We start from the raw sequence: 19,993 nt of genomic DNA on the forward strand, positions 1-19,993 counted from the left end.
TTATTTATTGAGCAACTGTCAGAAGAATTTAAGTAGCTTCTGGAGCAAAACAGCTCTGACCCTTAAAAACGGTATTTCTCAGTCTGGCTTTTCCTCTTCAAACAAACATCTCATTGAACTGCCTTTATGTGGTTAAGCAGCAATGTATAAAGCTGATTGTCTAGGTGACTGATACTTCAGGATTATAGTTAAATCCACAGATTCATGTGTTAAAGAGTGGGCGTTATCAGATCTACTCTTGCTATATGAAAAGGTTTCATTGAAGTCTGATTACTTAGAGCATGAAGTGCTGTGCTGCTTGGTTTTGTAAGCAAAGGAGGTGAGGCACTAATTGAAAAACAGTGTTACCTAGGCATACAATAATGAGTATTTTATGTCAGTGATGCAGAAAGTCTGCAATAACAAAGTCCACGAAGTGTTCTTTTCACTGTGAAGTTTGACCTGCACTTTAGGTTTCCTAAGTGGAGACTTTTTAAAGCACACAGTGTCCCTCATCAAAAAGATGAGGCAGAGCCATGGATTCTAGTAAAAAATCTGTGGCAGGTGCACAGTGCGTTTTCAGAAGGGAGTCTTGAAATAAGTCTGAATGCTGATTTGCTCCAGTAGCTGAAGATTGACTGTTCAGACCCCTTGACATTAGCATTTCCTGTTTACAATGACTATGAAGGCTCTCTTTTGATATATTTTAATTATTTCCCTACAGTCCTCTGCCAAATTGAGCTTTTGAGTCACTAGTAAAATTTATAATGAGGCTTCTATTATTCTTTTAAGTACAGCTAAGTAGAGTTGGCAGATGTTAGCATCTCTCTTACAGAATACTTGAAGTAATTTTCTTCTAAAAAAATAACTATTTATAATCCACTATTTAGGAAAGCATATGCCAAGCCTGACATAACACATAATATTTATAAACTTTGTCTCTTTTCTGGGTTAATGACTTACTCTCTGTTGTTTTTCATGGGCTGCTAGTACTTCTCTGTGTTATGAACTGTATCTTAGTCATGTACAGCTCCAGATTTTCCAAGGTGTTAACAGTACATTCCAGTCTCTTAATGCTCCTGTCCTGTTTTTGATGTTTCTTTCTGATGTAATCTTATTGTTTTGCTTCTTACAAACTTTCCCGTTTAAATACAATTTGAGTATGCAATGCATAGAAAATTTAAAGACCAGGTTTCATGAATACTGATGAATTCAGGATGAAGGTTAGTAACAGCCTAAAATTTCAGCATCAAGTATTTTATTTATTGACAGGAATACCTGTGTATTGTAAAGTAACAACATTCATCACTGTACAAAGGGAAAGGTAAAAAAAAATCTGTGAACAGCAGCATTTCTTGAATCAGCCCATCAGTTGTGTTTATTAGGCCTCAGAGGCTTTAGAATAAATGTTACTATGCAAAGGAACCTGGTAAGGTAAGATGTAATTAAAAGTTTGAGTACATTTAATATGATGGTGGGAGACCATATTGAGTAGTTACAATGGGAAATATTGTTATTTCTTGGTGAAAAAAAGAGCAGAACATTCTTGGGAGGGGAATATGAGTACTCATAGTTTCTAGTACAATGTTTGTATTGTACGACTTTTTATAATCTTAACAAAAATAGGAGGGAATTTCAGCAGGGACTAGGGAAGTAGCTTGCCACTTTCTTGAAAAGTGCAGGAGCTTGGGAAGCCTGGGCTCAGAAATAAACTGAGACTGATCCCTGGGATTTTTCTTGTATTATTAAGTTTGTTGATTTAGGCTTCCTGGGGAAGTGAAGTTACCTCTACTATACTTCTATGTACAGTTCATAATTCAAGTAACAGTTTTAAACATGTAGGGTTGTGAGAAAAGTTTGAACTTTTTTTCATTAAAAAATGTTTGGCATTTTCTAAGATGTGTTAGATTCCCTCCTGTTATTATAAGAGGAGGAAAGAAAAGACTGTTCTGTTACTATGACACATTTTTCTAAACTGTTCTTTAATACAAAATAGACAAATACATTGATGGTAGAACATTATTTCCTTGAAGCATAATAAACAAAAACTCCATTTAATCCCATTAACTTTGTTCTCATAGATCAGAGTTCTAATAAAACAGAGCCAAATTATGGGATATAGAATGACCTCCACATAACTGGTAAAATCTGCTACAGTGTAGTGAGCTCAGTGACCCAAAATAGATCCACCCTTTGTTGAGCGGATCTGGATGTCCTAGCGTGGCTTCTCCCTTCATTCTTCAGGGGACTCTGGTCTTACTGGTGCTGTGACAGGAAGAAAGGAGGCATAGTTACTAATTTGCATATTTATTCCTCCACTGCAGTTTCATGTATCGTGTGGCTATCTGAAGCGTGCATAGGTAGAAGTGATCCCTTTGGCTAGACTGGTATAAGCCAGTCCTGATCTGAAGGCTAACTGGAGCCAAAGTGACTGAAGATGAGCCCTTCTGTGTATGCATTCAGATGAGTTCCACATAGATCTGCACTATGCCAGTTTCAAAATTAGCACCTTGATTTGAAGACAGTTTGAAGTCACAGTTTTGCTGACCTTTTGAGCCTCAGCTGGTCTCAATTTGTTGCCTTGCAAGAAAAGATAGTATGTGTAACCAAATGTCAGTTCAAAGAGAGATGGAAGTTCAACATTTTCATTACAGTGAATTTTTGCAGTTGGGCTACTCTGAAAGTGTGTACAGGAGAACTTATGCTTCTTCCCTGTGAGATGCTTTTCTTGTTAGATATGTGAATATGTACATATTGAAAAACAAGCAGCATATTTTTCCTCTTTTTAGATTTTGTTTTTTTATGTATCTTGCTTTTCTCTCCATGTGCTTTAATGTTTTACACCACATGGCTGTCTCTTGCTTTGCATCTGACAGAGCAGGGTGTATGTACATCACTGACATAACAGTACTTGCTATTAACATGATACTAAAATAGATAATTCTTTTTTATTTCTGTACTGAAATACATATATAATTTAATCCAATTTAAATTGTGTACCTTACCCCTTTCTCGATTCTTCTCACAGTTGTGCTATGACACCCCAAAAAGGGCTATCAGGTCTGCTAGATAGCCAAATAGTTGACTGTCTTGTCAGTTTGTGTCACCCTATCTCACTTGTAATAACCTTGTGTAGTTGGTGCTTTTCATGGACATAGCATGACCTCATGGCAAAGGAAAAATACATAGTGCTACCTTTTGGTGGTTGTCTGGAGGTAGAATTGCCAGTGAGTTCAATCCCAGTAACATAGTTTGAATATTTTCATGGTTGACCCCATTGCAAGCTGGTGTTCTTTTTGCAACCTGTTGTAGCTTCTTGCTACAAAAGAGAGAAAGAAGAAAAGTATTTTTACTAAAGAAGTTAATGTTTAGGAAAACAGATCCAGAGAAAATAATTAAAGATTCTTACCTCTTATTCTGTGCCCTTTAATCGAGGGGTGTCTTCTCCATCAGGACAATGTGCCCACAAACATTTTACTAGTCTACATGAAGAATGGAGGGAAGGAGAGAAGGAGGAGAGTGAAATGCTTTCGACATGGCTGTGTTTACACATCAGCCCCTATTTTCCATTGTTGCTTGAACATGATCCTGCTTGAACAGATTTCTGAAATAGGGTCTCAGTACTTATTCAAAGGTCCTTACAAATGTTCTAACAAAATTCCTTTTGGAGCAACCACCCTGCTTTTATTTTCCTCTGCCAGGGAATTTATTCCATGGAGACCTCTCTCCTTAGATTTGCAAGGAAGAGGTCATTTAACCTCAACGGGCTGGGCTCCAGCTCTTTAGAAAATCAATAGAAAATCATGCTTCATTTAACACAAACCTATTAGGTTGGTGTTAATTGAGGGGCAGGGAGGAGAGGTGTGATGTCTCTAGATAGCTTTGCTCCTGCACTCTGCATTTTCTTTCATCTCACAATTGACTGTCTCTGAGGCTAGCAATTTTGTTAAGCTGTATTTTATGGTTTAACATTTTATACATTGTTTTATAAAATGAATTCCTGTACAGTATATCAGAAAGGAGGCATCTGCATTTATTTTACTCTTCTGCTTTATGGTATTTTCCTGTTAGAGCCATCTTTTTCAGGTGGCTGGCTCACAAATAGAAGGGCTTGGAAGCTGTACATTTCCCAACTTCTGAAAAGTGCTGTAAATATTAACAGCTCAGGCCCCAGGGGCTGTTGCTTCCACTGAGGTGGATGAATTAATCTACTGACAGGCATGACTTATTAAAAAACAACACATAGATGTAATAATCCAGCCTGATACCTCTGAACATGGGGAATGGAAGCAGAAGGGGAAATGTGAATGCCAGGATCAGAGAATTCCCAATTCTAGGGAGAAATTCCTAAAATGAAATTTAAGCAGTTTAAAATGTCTAACCCAAAATGACTGGCTGTTTGGTTTGGGTTTTTTTGCCCCTTTATTCGGTGCATATATATATTTCTTTTAGAACATGGCAGTTTTTAGTTAATTAACTACTTGGGGTTGCAGTTTTAGTTTCTAAATAATTGGATTTGAGATTAAGAAATACTGTGGTTAATTGCAATGTGTCTTACACTACATTCTATCCAAAATAATAAACAATTTCAATTTTGTATTTTTGACATCAGAGGGGGAGAAAACACTTAAATATGAAATGAAATATATAATGCAATATAAAAATATATCACGTTATTATATATGTAGTCTAATATGTATGAAATATAGAAACATATGGAATTAATGTAATTTTTTGACTAATTTTGGTGTCTTGACTGATTTTTAACAGTGTAGGAAAGTTTTTGCTTGACTTGGAGTACTTGTGGTCATGTGTGACAATAATTTCCCTGAGTTATTAGTTTTATTTAGATCCACATGGACACGTACTGACTTTTATGAATATGGAGCTATTGTAGTAGATTTAGATTTAAATTATTTTTCAATAGTCTTCTCTAGTATTTACTTTATAATTTTTATAATAGGTGGCTTAAATGTTTTAGAATGATTCCAGAAGACGACTCCTTATACTTAGAAGTGCAAAGTTTAATTACAAGAAGGCATCTCTAGCATATATTTCTTCATTAATGTTTTCTTTATGGTTTTTGAGAGATTAACTTTAGTGGGAGAAATTTTTTTCTCTATCTCACATGAGAAAAGTAGATAAGAAATGGAATTAAATTAAGTCTGAGTGGACCTGGATGTATAGATGCATGTCAAGTAAAATAAATGAAGAATAAAATGCTGAAGAGTGCAATAAGATAGTATATTTATTTTGCTTCTATAATAAATAACAAATGAAATGAGTGACACTTACCTGTCATTGGAATGACCTATAATTATTTTCTATAATGGTAATATATGGCTTATTTTGGGCTTAGTTCATAGATTAAAACCTTGGCCTAATGTCTAGAATGTTAGGATGGCTGGGGCACTGTGATCACTGTTAAACAATGAATATGTCTTATGATCTCAGTCAATTCACATGTTTTAATTGATCGAGTACTCAGTGAGCTTTAAAATCAAACTTAGCAATTTGCAGGAATTCTTCTTACAGGTTCTCACTGTTCAGTGAAGCTTTACTGAGCTACAAGTTGCCCAACTATTAAATGCAGACATGTAATGTACTCAATCATACAAATCCGAGCACTTATTGAAGTGAATTTATTTATGTTGGAAACACATTTGCATAGTTAATATAGTATTTATGTATGCTGAAGTATTTAATTGCCTGTTTATAAGAAAACTTTTTTTTTTTTTTAATTTGCAGAGGTCTCTTTATTACTATCCATGACCGGGGACACATCGCTACGATGCTGAAGTCCTGGCCAGAGCATACTGTCAAGGTCAGTTCAGTTTTAGTTGCATGACAAAGCTGACACTGGCTTCTACCCAAGGTGACCTGGTTAAGATATTTTTATAACCTTTTTATAATTAGATTTCAGTGGTTTCTTAGCTTTTTTTTAAAATAGAAACACTCCTTTGCAGCCAAAATTTGAGGCATTTAAACCGTTGTTTAGCTATAGGTGTCCTTTACTGGCTAATTGGTGAATTGCATGAAATATTATGCATCAAAAAAACCTCTAAATGCTTTGTCTGCATTTCAGGGAATGATAGAATGGTCAAGGTAGAAAGGCACCTCTGGAGATCATCTAGGCCATCCTTCTGCTCAAGCAGGGTCAGCCAGGGCAGGTTAGTCAGGGCTGTGTCCAGTTGGGTTTTGAGTACCTCCAAGGGTGAAGACGACAAGATCTCTTGGCAACCCATTCTGGTGTTTGGGTTAATAGTTCTCTATGTATGATACCTGATAAGCTCTCAGAAATTACCAAATTTCCAAGTAGAATGGTTCATTACAGAGTATTGCAAGGAAATTACTGTGTTATCAGCTGCTTGCCATAATGAACACTCCTTTACTATGAAAAGTCTTCCTTTTTAGAACAGACAGCTTTGTGGGGTTTACTGAGTTCCTGCATTTCAATGAAAACACACACTTCCTTGTGTATAAGCATGATGGAGTGTGTTATTTGCTCAGGGGAAGAAGAAATACATCTTTGAAGGGTAAGACCCAGGTAGCTATAGCCAGCACACGTGGCTGGCTCTGGTTCTGCTGAAAACAACTGTGACAAAACCCAGGAGTCCAGAGTTCTATTTTTGTGGATGAATTCCATTCCCTTCCTTTTGTATTTTCATACTGTTGACAGAAAATCTTAAGAGGGAATGATGCCAGTTCCCTTGTAATGTAATACAAAAGTTTTATATGAAAGTTCCATTTACAGTGAAGCAAGAGTCTAAAATAGGGTAACAAAAGCACAGTGTGAAATACAATAAAACAAATCTGAGCCTTGGTTGTACTATTGATTCGTTTCTACATGTTACATTTTTTACATGAAAAAAACCCAATCATGGTAAGAGTATAATGGAATGCTTAGGACATCTAAGCAAATAAGCTTTTATTTCTTCCTCCAGGCTATTGTGGTGACGGATGGAGAACGTATTCTTGGTCTTGGAGACCTTGGCTGTTATGGAATGGGCATCCCAGTTGGTAAACTGGCACTTTATACGGCCTGTGGAGGAGTGAAACCTCAGGAGTGTCTTCCAGTGATGTTGGATGTGGGAACAGATAATGAAGTAAGTCCTTTTCTGAGGTATAATTAGTATTAGCTGCTTGAAGGGAACTATATAAAAGTTGAATACTAAGAACTTGTTTTTCTTTGTTATGATACTGATTTTGATTATGTGCATACTGAAAAGTCCTATGGAAAAAGTCTTATCCTAGTACAGAGTGTAGATGTACTGACCCTAATGCACAGTGTAGACTGTTTTGTAAGGCTTAACTAATTAAGAACATGTTTGCCTGTTAAAATGTGCTGCATACATTGCACATGTTAAAAAGTGGTATGGGAGATTAGATCTCAACAAGAGGGAATGACAGAGTTAAAAACACAATTGAAGGCAGCATTCTTTCTCCACTTCTGCTGCAGTATTTCTCTGCAGTGATTTCAGATGTGAATTTTAACTGTGCCCCTCATTTTGATGAACAGCTTGAAGCTATTGCCTAATCTGTACTGGGAATGCATGTGTATATACTTCAGTTGTACATTGACTTTAGCTTTAGAAAGCACTGTAACATTATGGAATTTCCCAAAACGACCTCTTGGTGCTTCAAGTTATTGGACCTTATCCCCTTTAACGTTACTTCCCCTTTGTGTTAAGTGCAGATATTTAAAGTTGTTGAAAATTGACTTCATTATTTCCAGGGCTGTGGGTATTACTAGTTGATTACTTGGCTCCTGTTCTTTTTTCTTTTTCTGAAAGAATACTTGAATTAGTGACTCTGAATGATTTAAAATTAAATATCACTAGCAATATCATTAGGCTTTAGCAGAATTAAACTCATTTTATGCTAAAGATGGTGCAAGTATGAATCTCTGTGCATGTTAAATGTGTCAGAGATTTATGTGTATTACACCTAAATAAAGCATTCCCAGTAAATGACTAGTAAATTTAGCTTGGACCCCTAGATTGTTGGGTTGGGTGTGTGCATCTTCAGTTTTATGCACACCCTTCCAACCCTGCTCCACTGGGATAATTTAGACCATCATGAAAGCATTACTGAACTGGGAAACAGCCAGTTACCCTCCCTCTCTATCCCCCCAAGAACTCCCTTCTGGAAGTGGGCAAACTTATTTGTGAGATGTATCTGAGCACTGTAGCACAATAGCCATGTAAAATAATATACAGGTCTCATTCGCTATAAAATGTTTTTATTCCTGGTTTGAGCAGCTGAGCATTTAATCTCTTATTGAATGTTTCTAGTCATAGAAGCCTTCCAGTATCTGAAGGCCTCTACAGGAAAGCTGGGGAGGTACTTTTTACAAGGACTTGTAGTTAGAGGACAAGGGGTTATGGATTAAAGCTGGAAGAGGGGAGATTTAGGTTAGACATTAGGAAGAAATTTTTCACTATGTGGGTGGTAAGACACTGGAACAGGTTGCCCAGCGAAGTTGTGGAAGACATCCCTGGAAGTGTTCAAGGCCAGGTTGGATGGGGCTCTGAGCAGCCTGATCTAGTGGGACGTGTCCCTGCAGATTCAGGGGGGTTGGAACTAGATGATCTTTAAGGTCCCTTCCAACTCAAACCATTCTGTGATTCTATTCTATGATTCTGTGAATTGCATCAGCTACTTCTGATATCACAGTTGGCTTTACAGTTTGCTTTTATGCTTGAGCTGCATTGTAAGTTTTATTTTTTCATAGCATATTATCTTCTTGAAAGCTATCAGACATATATACATACACACACAAATAGCAAAAGAACCATACCCATGCCAGCAGCTCAAGTTCCATGTCATTGTTGTTGTGACTAAACAGGAGAGTGACACATCTACAGTATTACAAGATGTAGAAGAATTGTGTGAGCTGGGGTTTGTTGATGCTCTGAAATATTCACCTCCAACAAAAGGAGGATGCCTTTTGTTGTTTTGCTTTGGATTATGGCTTCTTATTTTAGGACCATAATATGAATCTTTTCAGTTTGGTTGTACAGTGCAATTAGAGGCTGAGTGTGTTTTAGTCCTCAGCCAGCATGGTGCGGTGGTTGGCAGTGTAGGATAGGACTGCTTCTGTTAGGGTGCTTTTTGTTCCTTCCCAGGTGTGTATAAGCCCAGACATGCACATGCTACCTGACAGTCTAAAATCCCCAGCTAAATTTACTGGTACATGAGACCTTAAACTAAGTTTGAATGAATAGGATGTTGTGTAAAGAGTTATTTTTTGTGGTTTTTTTTTTCAGTGCTGTAGCAGATACAAGGAATTATATTAGCTTATGTATCAGTGCCGCTTAGGCTCATCTGGATTTGGAGGGGTGAGGAGAAGTCAGAGCACAAAGCAAATCAAGGCCAAAGGAGGTTATCCTCCCCCTCTGCTCTGCCCTGGTGAGGCCACATCTGGAATACTGTGTGCAGTTCTGGGCTCCCCAGTTCATGAAGGACAAGGAACTACTGGAAAGAGTCCAGCACAGGGCCAACAAAGCTGATTAGAGGAAGGGAGCATCTGCCCTATGAGGAAAGGCTGAGAGAGCTGGGGGTGTTTAGCCTGGAGGAGACTGAGGGAAGGATCTCATAAACACAAAAATCTCAAGGAGGATGTCAGGAGGATACATCCAGTCTCTTTTCTGCAGTGTCCAATGACAGGACAAGGGGAAATGGGCACAAACTGGAGCACAGGAGGTTCAAGTTAAACATAAGGAAAAACAACTTCAGTGTAAGAGTAACAGAGCACTGGAACAGGCTGTTCAGAAGGGCTGTGGAACCTGCTTCTCTGGAGACATTCAAACCCCATCTGGGCATGTTTCTGTGTAACCTACTGTAGGTGATCCTGCTCTAGCAGGGGGGTTGGACTAGATGATCTCTAGAGGTTCCTTCCAACCCTGACCACTCTGTGATTCTATGAAGGCTGTGTGTCATGGCTGGGTTATGGTCAAGTCTAGAGGCAGCACAATTGCTCTTTGAGAATTGGGCTAGACTACAAAATAGACATTTGGTGTTTTTTTCTAGTGGGGACTGGTTGTTCAGATGTTTAAGGATTTATATAACAGTTGTAACTGGGAGGGGAACCTCTGAATTCAGTTATAGGATTATGAACAGGTGGGACTTTACTGGTGTACCCCTAGTCTGAAGAGACTGCATGGATATTCATTAATTGGAGTGTGGGTGCAGTTCCCTGGCTATGTTAGTCAAAACTCAGGGGTCCTGGGTAACCAGCTCCCTTCATTTCTTCCCTCTCCCCCAGCAGCACGTCCCTGTTCCCTGGTGTTCATGTAACCAGGTGGTGAGCCACTGTAGAGAACTGAAATGACTTCAAAGAGATGACAGTTTGCTGGCTAAGTTGTTAGGTCAAGCTGCTGTGCATTGCAATTCCATATCTTAAAATCTAAACCTCCTGGACAAATAACTGTATTTTTGTGCTATGTTTTCTTACTCTAGCCAGGGTTTTCCATAATAAGACACAATAGAAGTCAATGTCATAACTTGAGCACATATAAATAATAATGATGCTGAACATGTTTTTTGAAATGTGCAGATGTTTTCCATTTACATTAGTTCCCTTTCTCTTTCTGTGGGGGCCTCAGTGCTTTAAAATAAGCTTTAAAATATGTATTTTTGGCAACTCTAACACAGTTGTGCACAACCTGCAAATTCTCCAGAAAGAATGAATCTTACTCTAAGAAGGAATTGCAAGAAAAACTTCACAAATTCTCATTGTTTTGTTGTGAACAGGACTCAAAACAGTAACTGTGAAGAGCAACTCACTGAATTTCAGATTAATATTAAAAGTCTTATTACTGTTAGTTTTAGCAGACATTTTAGCTGGTTTATTACTCTGCTTCTCATAAAACCAAGAAAGAGAAGAGAGGCAAATAAAGCATTTTTATACACTTGCCTAGATAATAAGCAAGAGAAATGAAAACTGCTTACTTATGAGTAAAAGCTGACCTAGTAGAAAGACTTGTGTGACCAAGCTAGTCATCACTTCATGTATTTAGTGTGGGACTGAGCGTCCAAAACAAGTGGTGTTGAGCACTGCCCAAAATAATATGCCTGTTTCGTAAGTCATTGACAAATTGGAAGCAAGTAGTGGCTGATAAGACATTTTATCCAAAGCATTTACATCTTTATTTGGGATACAAGTTTCTGGAATATTAGTTAATTACGACAGGCTATAACAATCTCTAGAAGTTGTGCCTTGCCCAGTAGCTGTGTATTTTTCAGTAAAACATACCCAGGTACCGGACTCAGAAGAAATATAAAAAATTGGACTAATGAAAAAACAAGCAGGCCTCCTATGTTACTAGAGAAAATGTGGTTTAAAACATATAATTCTGTGAGGAATAATAGCATAGTTGTGGTTTTATGGTATTTCAGGTTGGCTTTGTTTGCAGCTCTGCAATGTTTAATATCTTTATCAGTGGCTTGAAAGCAGTATTTTTCATGTCCAAGGGTCATAGATGAGACATGGTTCAGTTAAAGTACTGTTACCTAGCCAGAGCAGGAATGAAATCTAGGAAGACTGATGGTTTGTGTTATATAGAAGTCAAATCAGTGGTGAAAGGGTTTCTTCTGAGCATAAAAATCTTAATCTAATAATGGATAGCTAACAGAGGAATGGCAACTGTGTTTATTTGGTACCTTGCAAGAGAAGCTCTGACAGGGCTCCTGGACTGATTGCATGTGTAAATTCAACGCTGGCAATGGCCAGTTGTGGAAGCTTTGGAAAGATTGTGTGTTAGCCTTTAAACATAAACCATTAACCATAAATTTCAGCTTTGGTAGAAACCATTCAACTCTCTTAAACGGTGCTTTCTCACCATCTGCAAAAGACAAGACAGCTGGTATTAGAAGAACTTTTCACATGGGCTGTTTCTAGCAGAAGGCACCTTGGTGTCCTGCAGCCAGTTCTTTATGAGCTGGGACAGTGGCCACGGACCAGCCATCAGGATCGCTCAGAAGCTGAAAGTCACACCATCTGCAGCCACGATGGCTTCAAAGAAGCTCGGCACACAAACCTTCTCTTGACTTGGGTAGACAGAATTCTATAGCTGGCTGGTCATGTATTCATGCTGTTAATGTATGGATGAATCACAATGATCAGTTCACTTTTTGCATTTGTGTATATGAAGCTGGTCTTTGTTCATGTAACTGGCAAATGCAGACGTTTAAGTACTGAACAGTGCACAACAGAGAGAAACATGCAGGAGAGCTGCCAGGGCAGCTACTCCTCCATCATCTGCCACACTTCAGAGACTTGTGGGGTGCTATTTCAAGTTATTCCCTGCATGCTTGTTTTGGAATATTTTTTTTCCTTAACTTACTACAAATATTTAAATGCTGGAATGTGGCAGTTCTCACAGTTGCCCTAAATAGGTCAATAAGCATGACTGGGCTGGCAGTTCTGTCTCTTCTGGAGGAATGACAGGCATCTGTGGTGGAAGACTGAATCCAGAAAGTCTGAGGTGCAAATTCAAGCTCAGTTCTTCAGCTTGTGCCAGTTAGCTTTCTGCATTCCCCCATATTACTTCCAGTAGTCATGAGAACTGGTACTAGCCTCCAAAATTTGAGTTCTTGAAAATTATCTATGAATGTGCAAATGGAAACTGCTGAGAAACCATAAACAAACCTGCCTTTACTATTCATATTCCAACCAAAATAGACACCCGGATAGAAGAAAGCTGAAGAAAGAGGAAACTTGTGATTTCTTATCAGTCTAAAGATATAAACATATTAAAAAATTAATGTAAATTGTGTACAACTGTAGGGTTTCCTAAAGAAGAGTCAAAATTGGCATCAGTAGATGAGTGGCACTTTTATACAGCTGTTTGTGTAGTAAATGTATTATGGAATGGTTATGCTCCCTGAATTAAAAAAGGTCCTTTTGCCTTCTCCTTGAATGGTGATTATTAGAACCAGAGACAGCATTTCAGTGATAGTTTTACTGTAAAATAGTAGCAATTCCTGAAGTCTATGAATAGAGGTTGCACTTTTCTATATAAAAAGGATCTATTTTTGTATCTGGTGCATATATGGGAATCTCATTTCTAGGTTATGTTTTCCAGTGTGTTCCCTGGTAGTTTTGACTATTTCTGAAATACAAATGACACTATGGGTGATGAAAACAGGAGGGTTTAGATAGACAGCTTTTTATTTAGCTGTTAAAATGTGACTGACCAAATGAGCCCATTTGACCAAGAGAGGCTTTTTTCCATGTTCTAAGAAACAGTCAGGTCAAGGAAGGAGCTCAGAGATGATGCTGGGGCTCTATGGTGTTGACTCCAGGCATGAAAATTTGTAAAACTATTGATGTAGTAAATCTGTGTATTTTCTATCCTTTGGCTACTGCCTGTATATGCCATTCTGGTAGTAGATAATTGCACTCTCCTTCACAAATTAGGTTCTGTTTTATAAGTGAGATTTTTTTTTCCCCCCCTTAGGTCTTGCTGCTAGTTCCTTCCCTGGTAGTACACTGCCAGCACTCAAACAAAGGAGAAAATATGTTAATACTCCTTTTTCTTCCCCTTTCCACCCTTCCAGCTGGCAAGAAAATATTGTGGTAGGATATAATTTTTCCTAGAGTCAATGTCATGAGTAATTCTTGCTTTTCTCTTTTCAGTATCCTGAAGTACTGAAAAGTAAAGTCATTTCTGAATTACAATTCTGTATAGCCCATTGTGCAGAAGAAAAAAAAAGTCACATTCTTTTAATTTGCAGGAATTAGTAGTCTTCTTTTAAATCTATTCTGTTATTTGGAGTGGACTCCTTCCCTACAGGAGGGAATGGACAAGTGCCATCTGTTTTTATAGAGACATCTTAAGTTGGAGGGTTAGAAGATTGCACCTTTAAAACAAATATGGCATCACCTATCACTCCTAAACATGCTTTATAATTTAAACAGTGACACCTGAAGTGGTGCCAATGTCCACATGACACTTGCAAACCTACAGAGTAAGCTGGGGAAGGGATAGTACTTACAAGAGCCACCATTTCCCCTCAGTGCAGGAGTTGCTGGGTGACATGCTTGAGTGAATCACAAGTATCTGACAGCTGATGTTTGTCAGTAGTTTTTTTGAGAGCTTTCGTTTTCTTGCTCTTTAATGTTCTCTTAGTATTTAGTTGCAGTATGTCTGGTAATACACTCACAACTTGAAAGTTTCAAAAGTTGTTTTGACTCAATATTTCAGCTCAGCTGTCTTGAGAATTCTTAAAATTTCTGCCATATGCTGCTGATTCGTTTTTGACACATCAAACTCAGTCTGTTGTCTAAATTTTAGCTCACTTTTTCTATCAAAAAATATTATGTTAGTCTGTTCAGCTTTGCATTTCTCAGGTATTGAGTCCTGTAAGCTCACCAAGTTAGATTGTCAATAGAACACGTAGAAAGTTTTGAAACAGGTGAGGAATGGGCTGCAGTCAAGAGACAAGCAATTATATTCCATAAGCTTGTTTCAAGGGAAACTTGATATAAATTTAAAAGTAAGGGTTTGTGTCTGTGGTCTTGTGATGTATTCTATACCCAAAGCAATAGCTTGACAAGCCTAGTCTGCTCTTGGAAGTACATATAGAAAAAAATTGCTAAATTTCATCAGAATGAGAAGATAGCTTGCACAGGGTTTTATACATTCCATTGAATGTTCTGTTATTTTGAAATGGGTGTAATTTGGTGCTAAAAAATATTTATCATTGAGTATCTACTTCTTAATATGAAAGTTCAGTTGCTGCCAGAAATGCTCGAGTCTGGGTAGTAGTTTTTAGGTGGCATATTCAGTGAAAGACATGGTTAATCATGCAGTCATGAAGTGTACATAGTGGAAAGGTAATTAATGAAAAACTGAAGAAAAATTCTGTCTTATATTTACATATTCAAATGCCGTGGCATTTTTATTGTTACAGAGGAGTTTTTATTTTGTTCTTACTATTTTTAGTATTACAGACGAGTTTTGGCTAGATATTTGTGCTTTATCTTTTGCACATTATAAGTATATAATTGGTGAATGCTGATGTCCCTTAGGTCATCTTTGAGCTCTTACGTGTATAATAATTACTCTCTGTTCTTCATGTGTATTTAAAATTTCATGTTGGCCTTTGTAAGCCATATGTTAGCACTTCTGGTTTTCTCTCATTAATATTTTCATAGCCTGAATAGTTTTATGTTGTAGACATGAGGTGAGTACTTCACAGAATAGAGTACACTTCTATATTTTTTTTTCCTTAGAATATAACCACACAGGCAGCAATATTTTTGCCTGTTCTTTTTTTTGTCTTTCCCATACTTAAGATTCAATGGAATGGACAGTTACAATCTTGTGTTTGGATTAGTAGTCTTGAGAATCTGTGGCCCCGTCACCAAAAAGGTAAGTTCAGAATGAGTGAGAAAGAGATGTGGAGCTTTGAGTCATCTGAGCCTGAGGTGATAATCCTGGGCTATAATTGTATGAAGAGGAGCAGATGCTTCTTCTTGTAGAGCAGCTGTCTCAAAGTGGTCAGATGAATTGCATTTTTACAGTTGTATTTTTAAATTATTTTTTTGTCAGTTGGCTATAAAAAGAGCTTAGTCTAGCTTATATACTGAAATATCCAGTACAGGTTCTAAAGTTAGGTAACGTGAATTCATACTCAGTTTGCACTTCATTTGTATCTGATAAGTTGTTGCTGTGTGGCTCAGGAAGCTTCTACAGAGACTTAAAACTTGTTTTTCAGCTTATGTCAACCTCTTATTAAACAAACTCGGTATATCTTTGAAAAATGGCATTCTACTGCTTAGTGTGTGAGAAAACCTCAGCAATTGTCTGTTACTTTTGATCCATTGTCGTCCTTTAAACTTTGCCATTTTGGCTGGAAATACAGGGTTATTCTTTTTCTGAGACTGTTTATTTTTTATGAAATACGGTATTTATTAATGTCTTTTGTGAAATATGCTATTTCATTAGACCATGGAAAATGTGACGAAACGAGGTGGTGTTTCACATTCACCAAACAGCGTATTGGTATTTTTAAGAACCAAGAAGATGAAGAGGGGAGGGCCTTAGCAGAAGGAGCATGAATGGTGACAGGGGCTTTGAGTCTTGGTTCAGCTGACAGCAGGAAGAACGAGCCATGCAACGATGTTGCTGGTAGTTCTGTCAGTCCCTTTTATTTCTTCTTACTTCACCTTTCAGCACAAGGGGATCTCTAAGAGAGGGCAGAAATGAATATCTGGAAATGCTTATTTTGGATAGCATGCATGAACATCCACAGACCAAACTGATGGCAGACTTTATTTCAAGATACATCAGACTTTTCCAACTGACAGCAACATACAGTGTTTTGATTGGCTTCCATTCTTTCTGAAATACTAACTGCTAGCTATCTGCCTTCTCAGCAATCTGACAGGCAGTGGAGGAGACAAGAGAGGGAATGAGCCATAAACATAGCTATTATCACAAAATGTGGAGGAAGAGGCATTGTTTGGAATGTTGGAAGTTGACCTAGTGTCTGGGACAAGACGTGTTACCTGTTGACTCTAAAGGCACTCCTACAAACGGCCTTGCACTAGCAGGCCTGCTTTCTGTGCAGAACTCCTTTTCCCTTTTTTCTTCTGGTGCTAGGAGAGATACATAGTCAACAACTGAGATGCCAGCACTGAAATAGTATCACCAGACTTGCTTAATAATTGCCAGTCTGTCAAAGGGACATTTTTTGATGTGACTTGTTTATGTAGGAAGAGGCCCAACTCTTTTGACTCGAGTGAAAAAAATGGCTGAGTGTCGGCACAGGAGTGAGGGATGTCAGGATCAAAGATATTTTGATGAAGGACCACATGCAAGTAGCTGATGGAAGTAAATTAAATAGCATAATTTTAATAGAACTGAGAAAAAGCTGTAACAAATGATGGAGATTTTGTTACATGTGACTGAAAAAAACCCGAAGCACACCAAAACATCAGAACTGTTGATATAGAGATGAGATGTACTAATAACATATCTGTTGATATGTTTAAATTCTGTTCAGTTAACTATGTGATGGACTCAAGACACACTGTGTGCTGTCAAAATGTGTGAGCTGATACAGTATTAGCAAAATCCTTTTATTAATAGAATATTAAATATTAATGAAAATGAGGTCTTTCAGACTTCTAAGTTTATATTATCTTTGTCATTTACCAGATGAAGGAAAATCATTAAGATGACATTTTTCTGAATATTATTGCTTGGTAATAAAACTTCACTGATATTGCCTTCAAAAAAATATATCTTTTCTCTGATTCACTTGGTTGTTGGTGGGTTATTGTTTAATTTTTTACTTTATTTTTTTCATTTTTTGTCTGCAAAATTTGGAAATGTAAGTGGATGAAAATAAAGGGAGTTATGTGTGTGTGTTACTTTGCGAAAATGGTGCAGAAAAATTTGATTAAGTCAAGTGTTTGAACCACCTCAAGCAGCTGTATCTTATCACACTCTCTTGATTAAGCTGAAGAAGATAATTTAATATTATAGCTACACTCCTGGTAGCTTTGCAGGAAAATAAAAGGATTTCTAACTTCTGTAAAAAATTTCACTGAAACTAGTTTGTTTTCAGTGTACTCTGTAGGCTGCTGGGGGTTCTGTTTGGACCCTTCTTAGCTATTATTGTTTTATCCTCTGCTGTGATTTACTATAAGCACTTACTCTTGGACCCTCAAGTGGGGTCCAGCATGTCCTTCTTCATGTTTTTGAGAGCAATCAAGTTTAAAAGTTTGACTGTGACAATCTACTTCTATAGCTTCCAGCTCCTGTTACCCATCAGCTTATTTAAAAATGTAGCATCGAGGGTATTGTTAAATGTTTCTTGATGTGTGACAGGACTTGCAGATAGTGATTTTAGTCATGTGGCTGCTGGGGTTCACAAAGGAGAAATTGCAGTCATTAACTGTTTGGGGGCTGTTGAAGGTCAGTTGTGTAGAGAGCTTAGTGGTTAGTGAGAGCCATTTCTGGAATTCAGTAAGATCTTTTACAGAAAGTAGGGTTTTAGGAGATTTCTTGTTAGGTGGTCTGAAATTTATATGAATAAAATACAGGAGACTTCTCAGATTTCTTTGCTTTCCCCTTATTATTTGTATGTTAAAATACTAAATTATTATATTCAGCATAATCTGCTGAAGTCCTAAATTATGTTGGATTCTTCAGGACTATTGTTTTCTTAATAGGCAAATTATTGTGTTTTTCAAGAAATGTGACTGGCATGCAGACAACCATTTGTTTTCAGTTTTACTGTATAAAAGAGTGATGCATCCCAAAATTGTGTCTGATGAAATGTTGCTCCCAAACCTTGGTTCTGAACATCTTCCCAGTTCCAGCTCAAATTACAGGCATTTGTGGAATTGGCATCGTCCCTGTCCCTCCAGACAGATGTTAACATCAGGAGAGTTTTCTGGGACTGTTAAATGTAATGAAGTGTGTTTATCTTGCAGTTTATTTTATTTTTCTTAAAATACACAATGAGTTAGGCCTCTCTGATCTCCTTCCTGACTCTTCTGGATAGGGTTCTGGCAGCAGATCCTGCGATGCTTGCTAGCCTGAATTAGTGCAGAAGTGCCACCTTAGACATTGTGGTGATGCTTTTCTCTTGCAAAGTCCCTTGCAACCTCCTGAGGAAGAGGCAGAAAGCAATGGGACTCGTGTTATGTCTAAAGAAGAGAAAAAAAATCACAGGGAGAGGAGCAGGCTGTTGTCTGAGCTCTGTTAGTGGGAAACTGCACTTCTCAGTGCTTGTTAGAATTGTCCAGAATAAAGTTTTCTCATGAATGGTTGGTACTCAGGACTCCTCTTAACGGCTTCCTCAGCCCTGGGCACCCTTCAGTCACTCTTTATTCTGTTACATGGTGAGATGAGGGGTGTTTTTGCTCTTATCACATTGTTAAATCTTTTGAAAGATAATTTGCAAGCTGAGGGACCGGGAGAGATTTTTAGATCAGAAGCACCATCAGAAAATATGCATCGAAATAATACCCATAACCAAAATGCATTGAAAGAATACTGTAATTGTTTATGTGCAATCACATGTCTTGTCTATGGAGAAAAAGCTTGTAATCAGATGATGAGGAATAAGAGTTAGAAAACCTCTGGTGAACTTTACTTAAATTTCTCTACCATCCTTCAAACAATAAATAAGAATAAAATAAAAAATTCAGGCAGATTTTTGGCTGACTGTCTCTACAGAACTTTCAGGCATCTGCTGGGAGATGTAAATTCAGCATTTTTTAAAGAGTTCTGTAGTGAAGAGCAAATTAAATGATTGTTGAAGTGTGTTGCTGTAGACATTGTCTCCGCTTAGTGCTCATTCCCAGAATACAGCTGCCTCAGTATTCCACCCATGGTGACAGGGCCCTCTTCATACAAAGCACACCATTATTTTCAGATTAGTAGAAGTTGCACAGAAAATCGTGCTGTCTGTACTTTTTCTTTTGTATGAATTAAGGAAATTCCTGGAATAGAAATTGTTTACCCTTCCTTCTGCTAATCAACTGCCTTATTTGACTGCCTTCCTTGGCATAGCTGCTACTTGGTGTAGAATTACATGCAGATTTAAAAAAAGGGACCTGATACATCCATGTGGTAGTGATGATGCACAAGCACGGGTCTAGGAAAAGGACTCAGCCTAAAAAGGACTTTATTATTTTAGTTTTGAAGCTAACTTTCAGTTAACAGAAGATGTTGGCATAATTGAAATTTTATGATTGAAAAACTCTTTAGTTTTTCATTTTCTAGTATGAAAAACTGACTAACTAGCTTTGAAGGCAGGGGATTTTTTCTTAAACACTGCAACACTTTGTAACAACACCACCTAATCCAGTCCTGAGGAAAACACCTGCTTGTGCTGTAGATTCAGTGATCCAGTTGTATGATATTTGCTTCTAATTGATTTTAGAAGTTAATTTGATTGAAAAGCATCGACATAAGCTGCTTTACCTGAAAAAAAAAAAAAGGTCCAGTGGCATTTAACTTTCAGGGAAAACCATTATTTTTTGTTT

General features: G+C 37.6%; 1 protein-coding gene across 1 annotated transcript in view; it reads left to right on the forward strand.

Annotated features, from left to right (window-relative positions):
- The window catches only part of ME1 (malic enzyme 1), a 173,622-nt gene that overhangs the window by 66,313 nt on the left and 87,316 nt on the right, over positions 1-19,993 (forward strand). The window contains exons 4-5 of the mRNA XM_051613373.1: positions 5,728-5,803; positions 6,924-7,085. Of these exons, the coding sequence (XP_051469333.1) occupies positions 5,728-5,803; positions 6,924-7,085 (238 nt within the window). The remainder of the gene's footprint in view (positions 1-5,727; positions 5,804-6,923; positions 7,086-19,993) is intronic.

Source organism: Apus apus, chromosome 3, assembly GCF_020740795.1.
Source record: "Apus apus isolate bApuApu2 chromosome 3, bApuApu2.pri.cur, whole genome shotgun sequence".
Classification (NCBI taxonomy): domain Eukaryota; kingdom Metazoa; phylum Chordata; class Aves; order Apodiformes; family Apodidae; genus Apus; species Apus apus.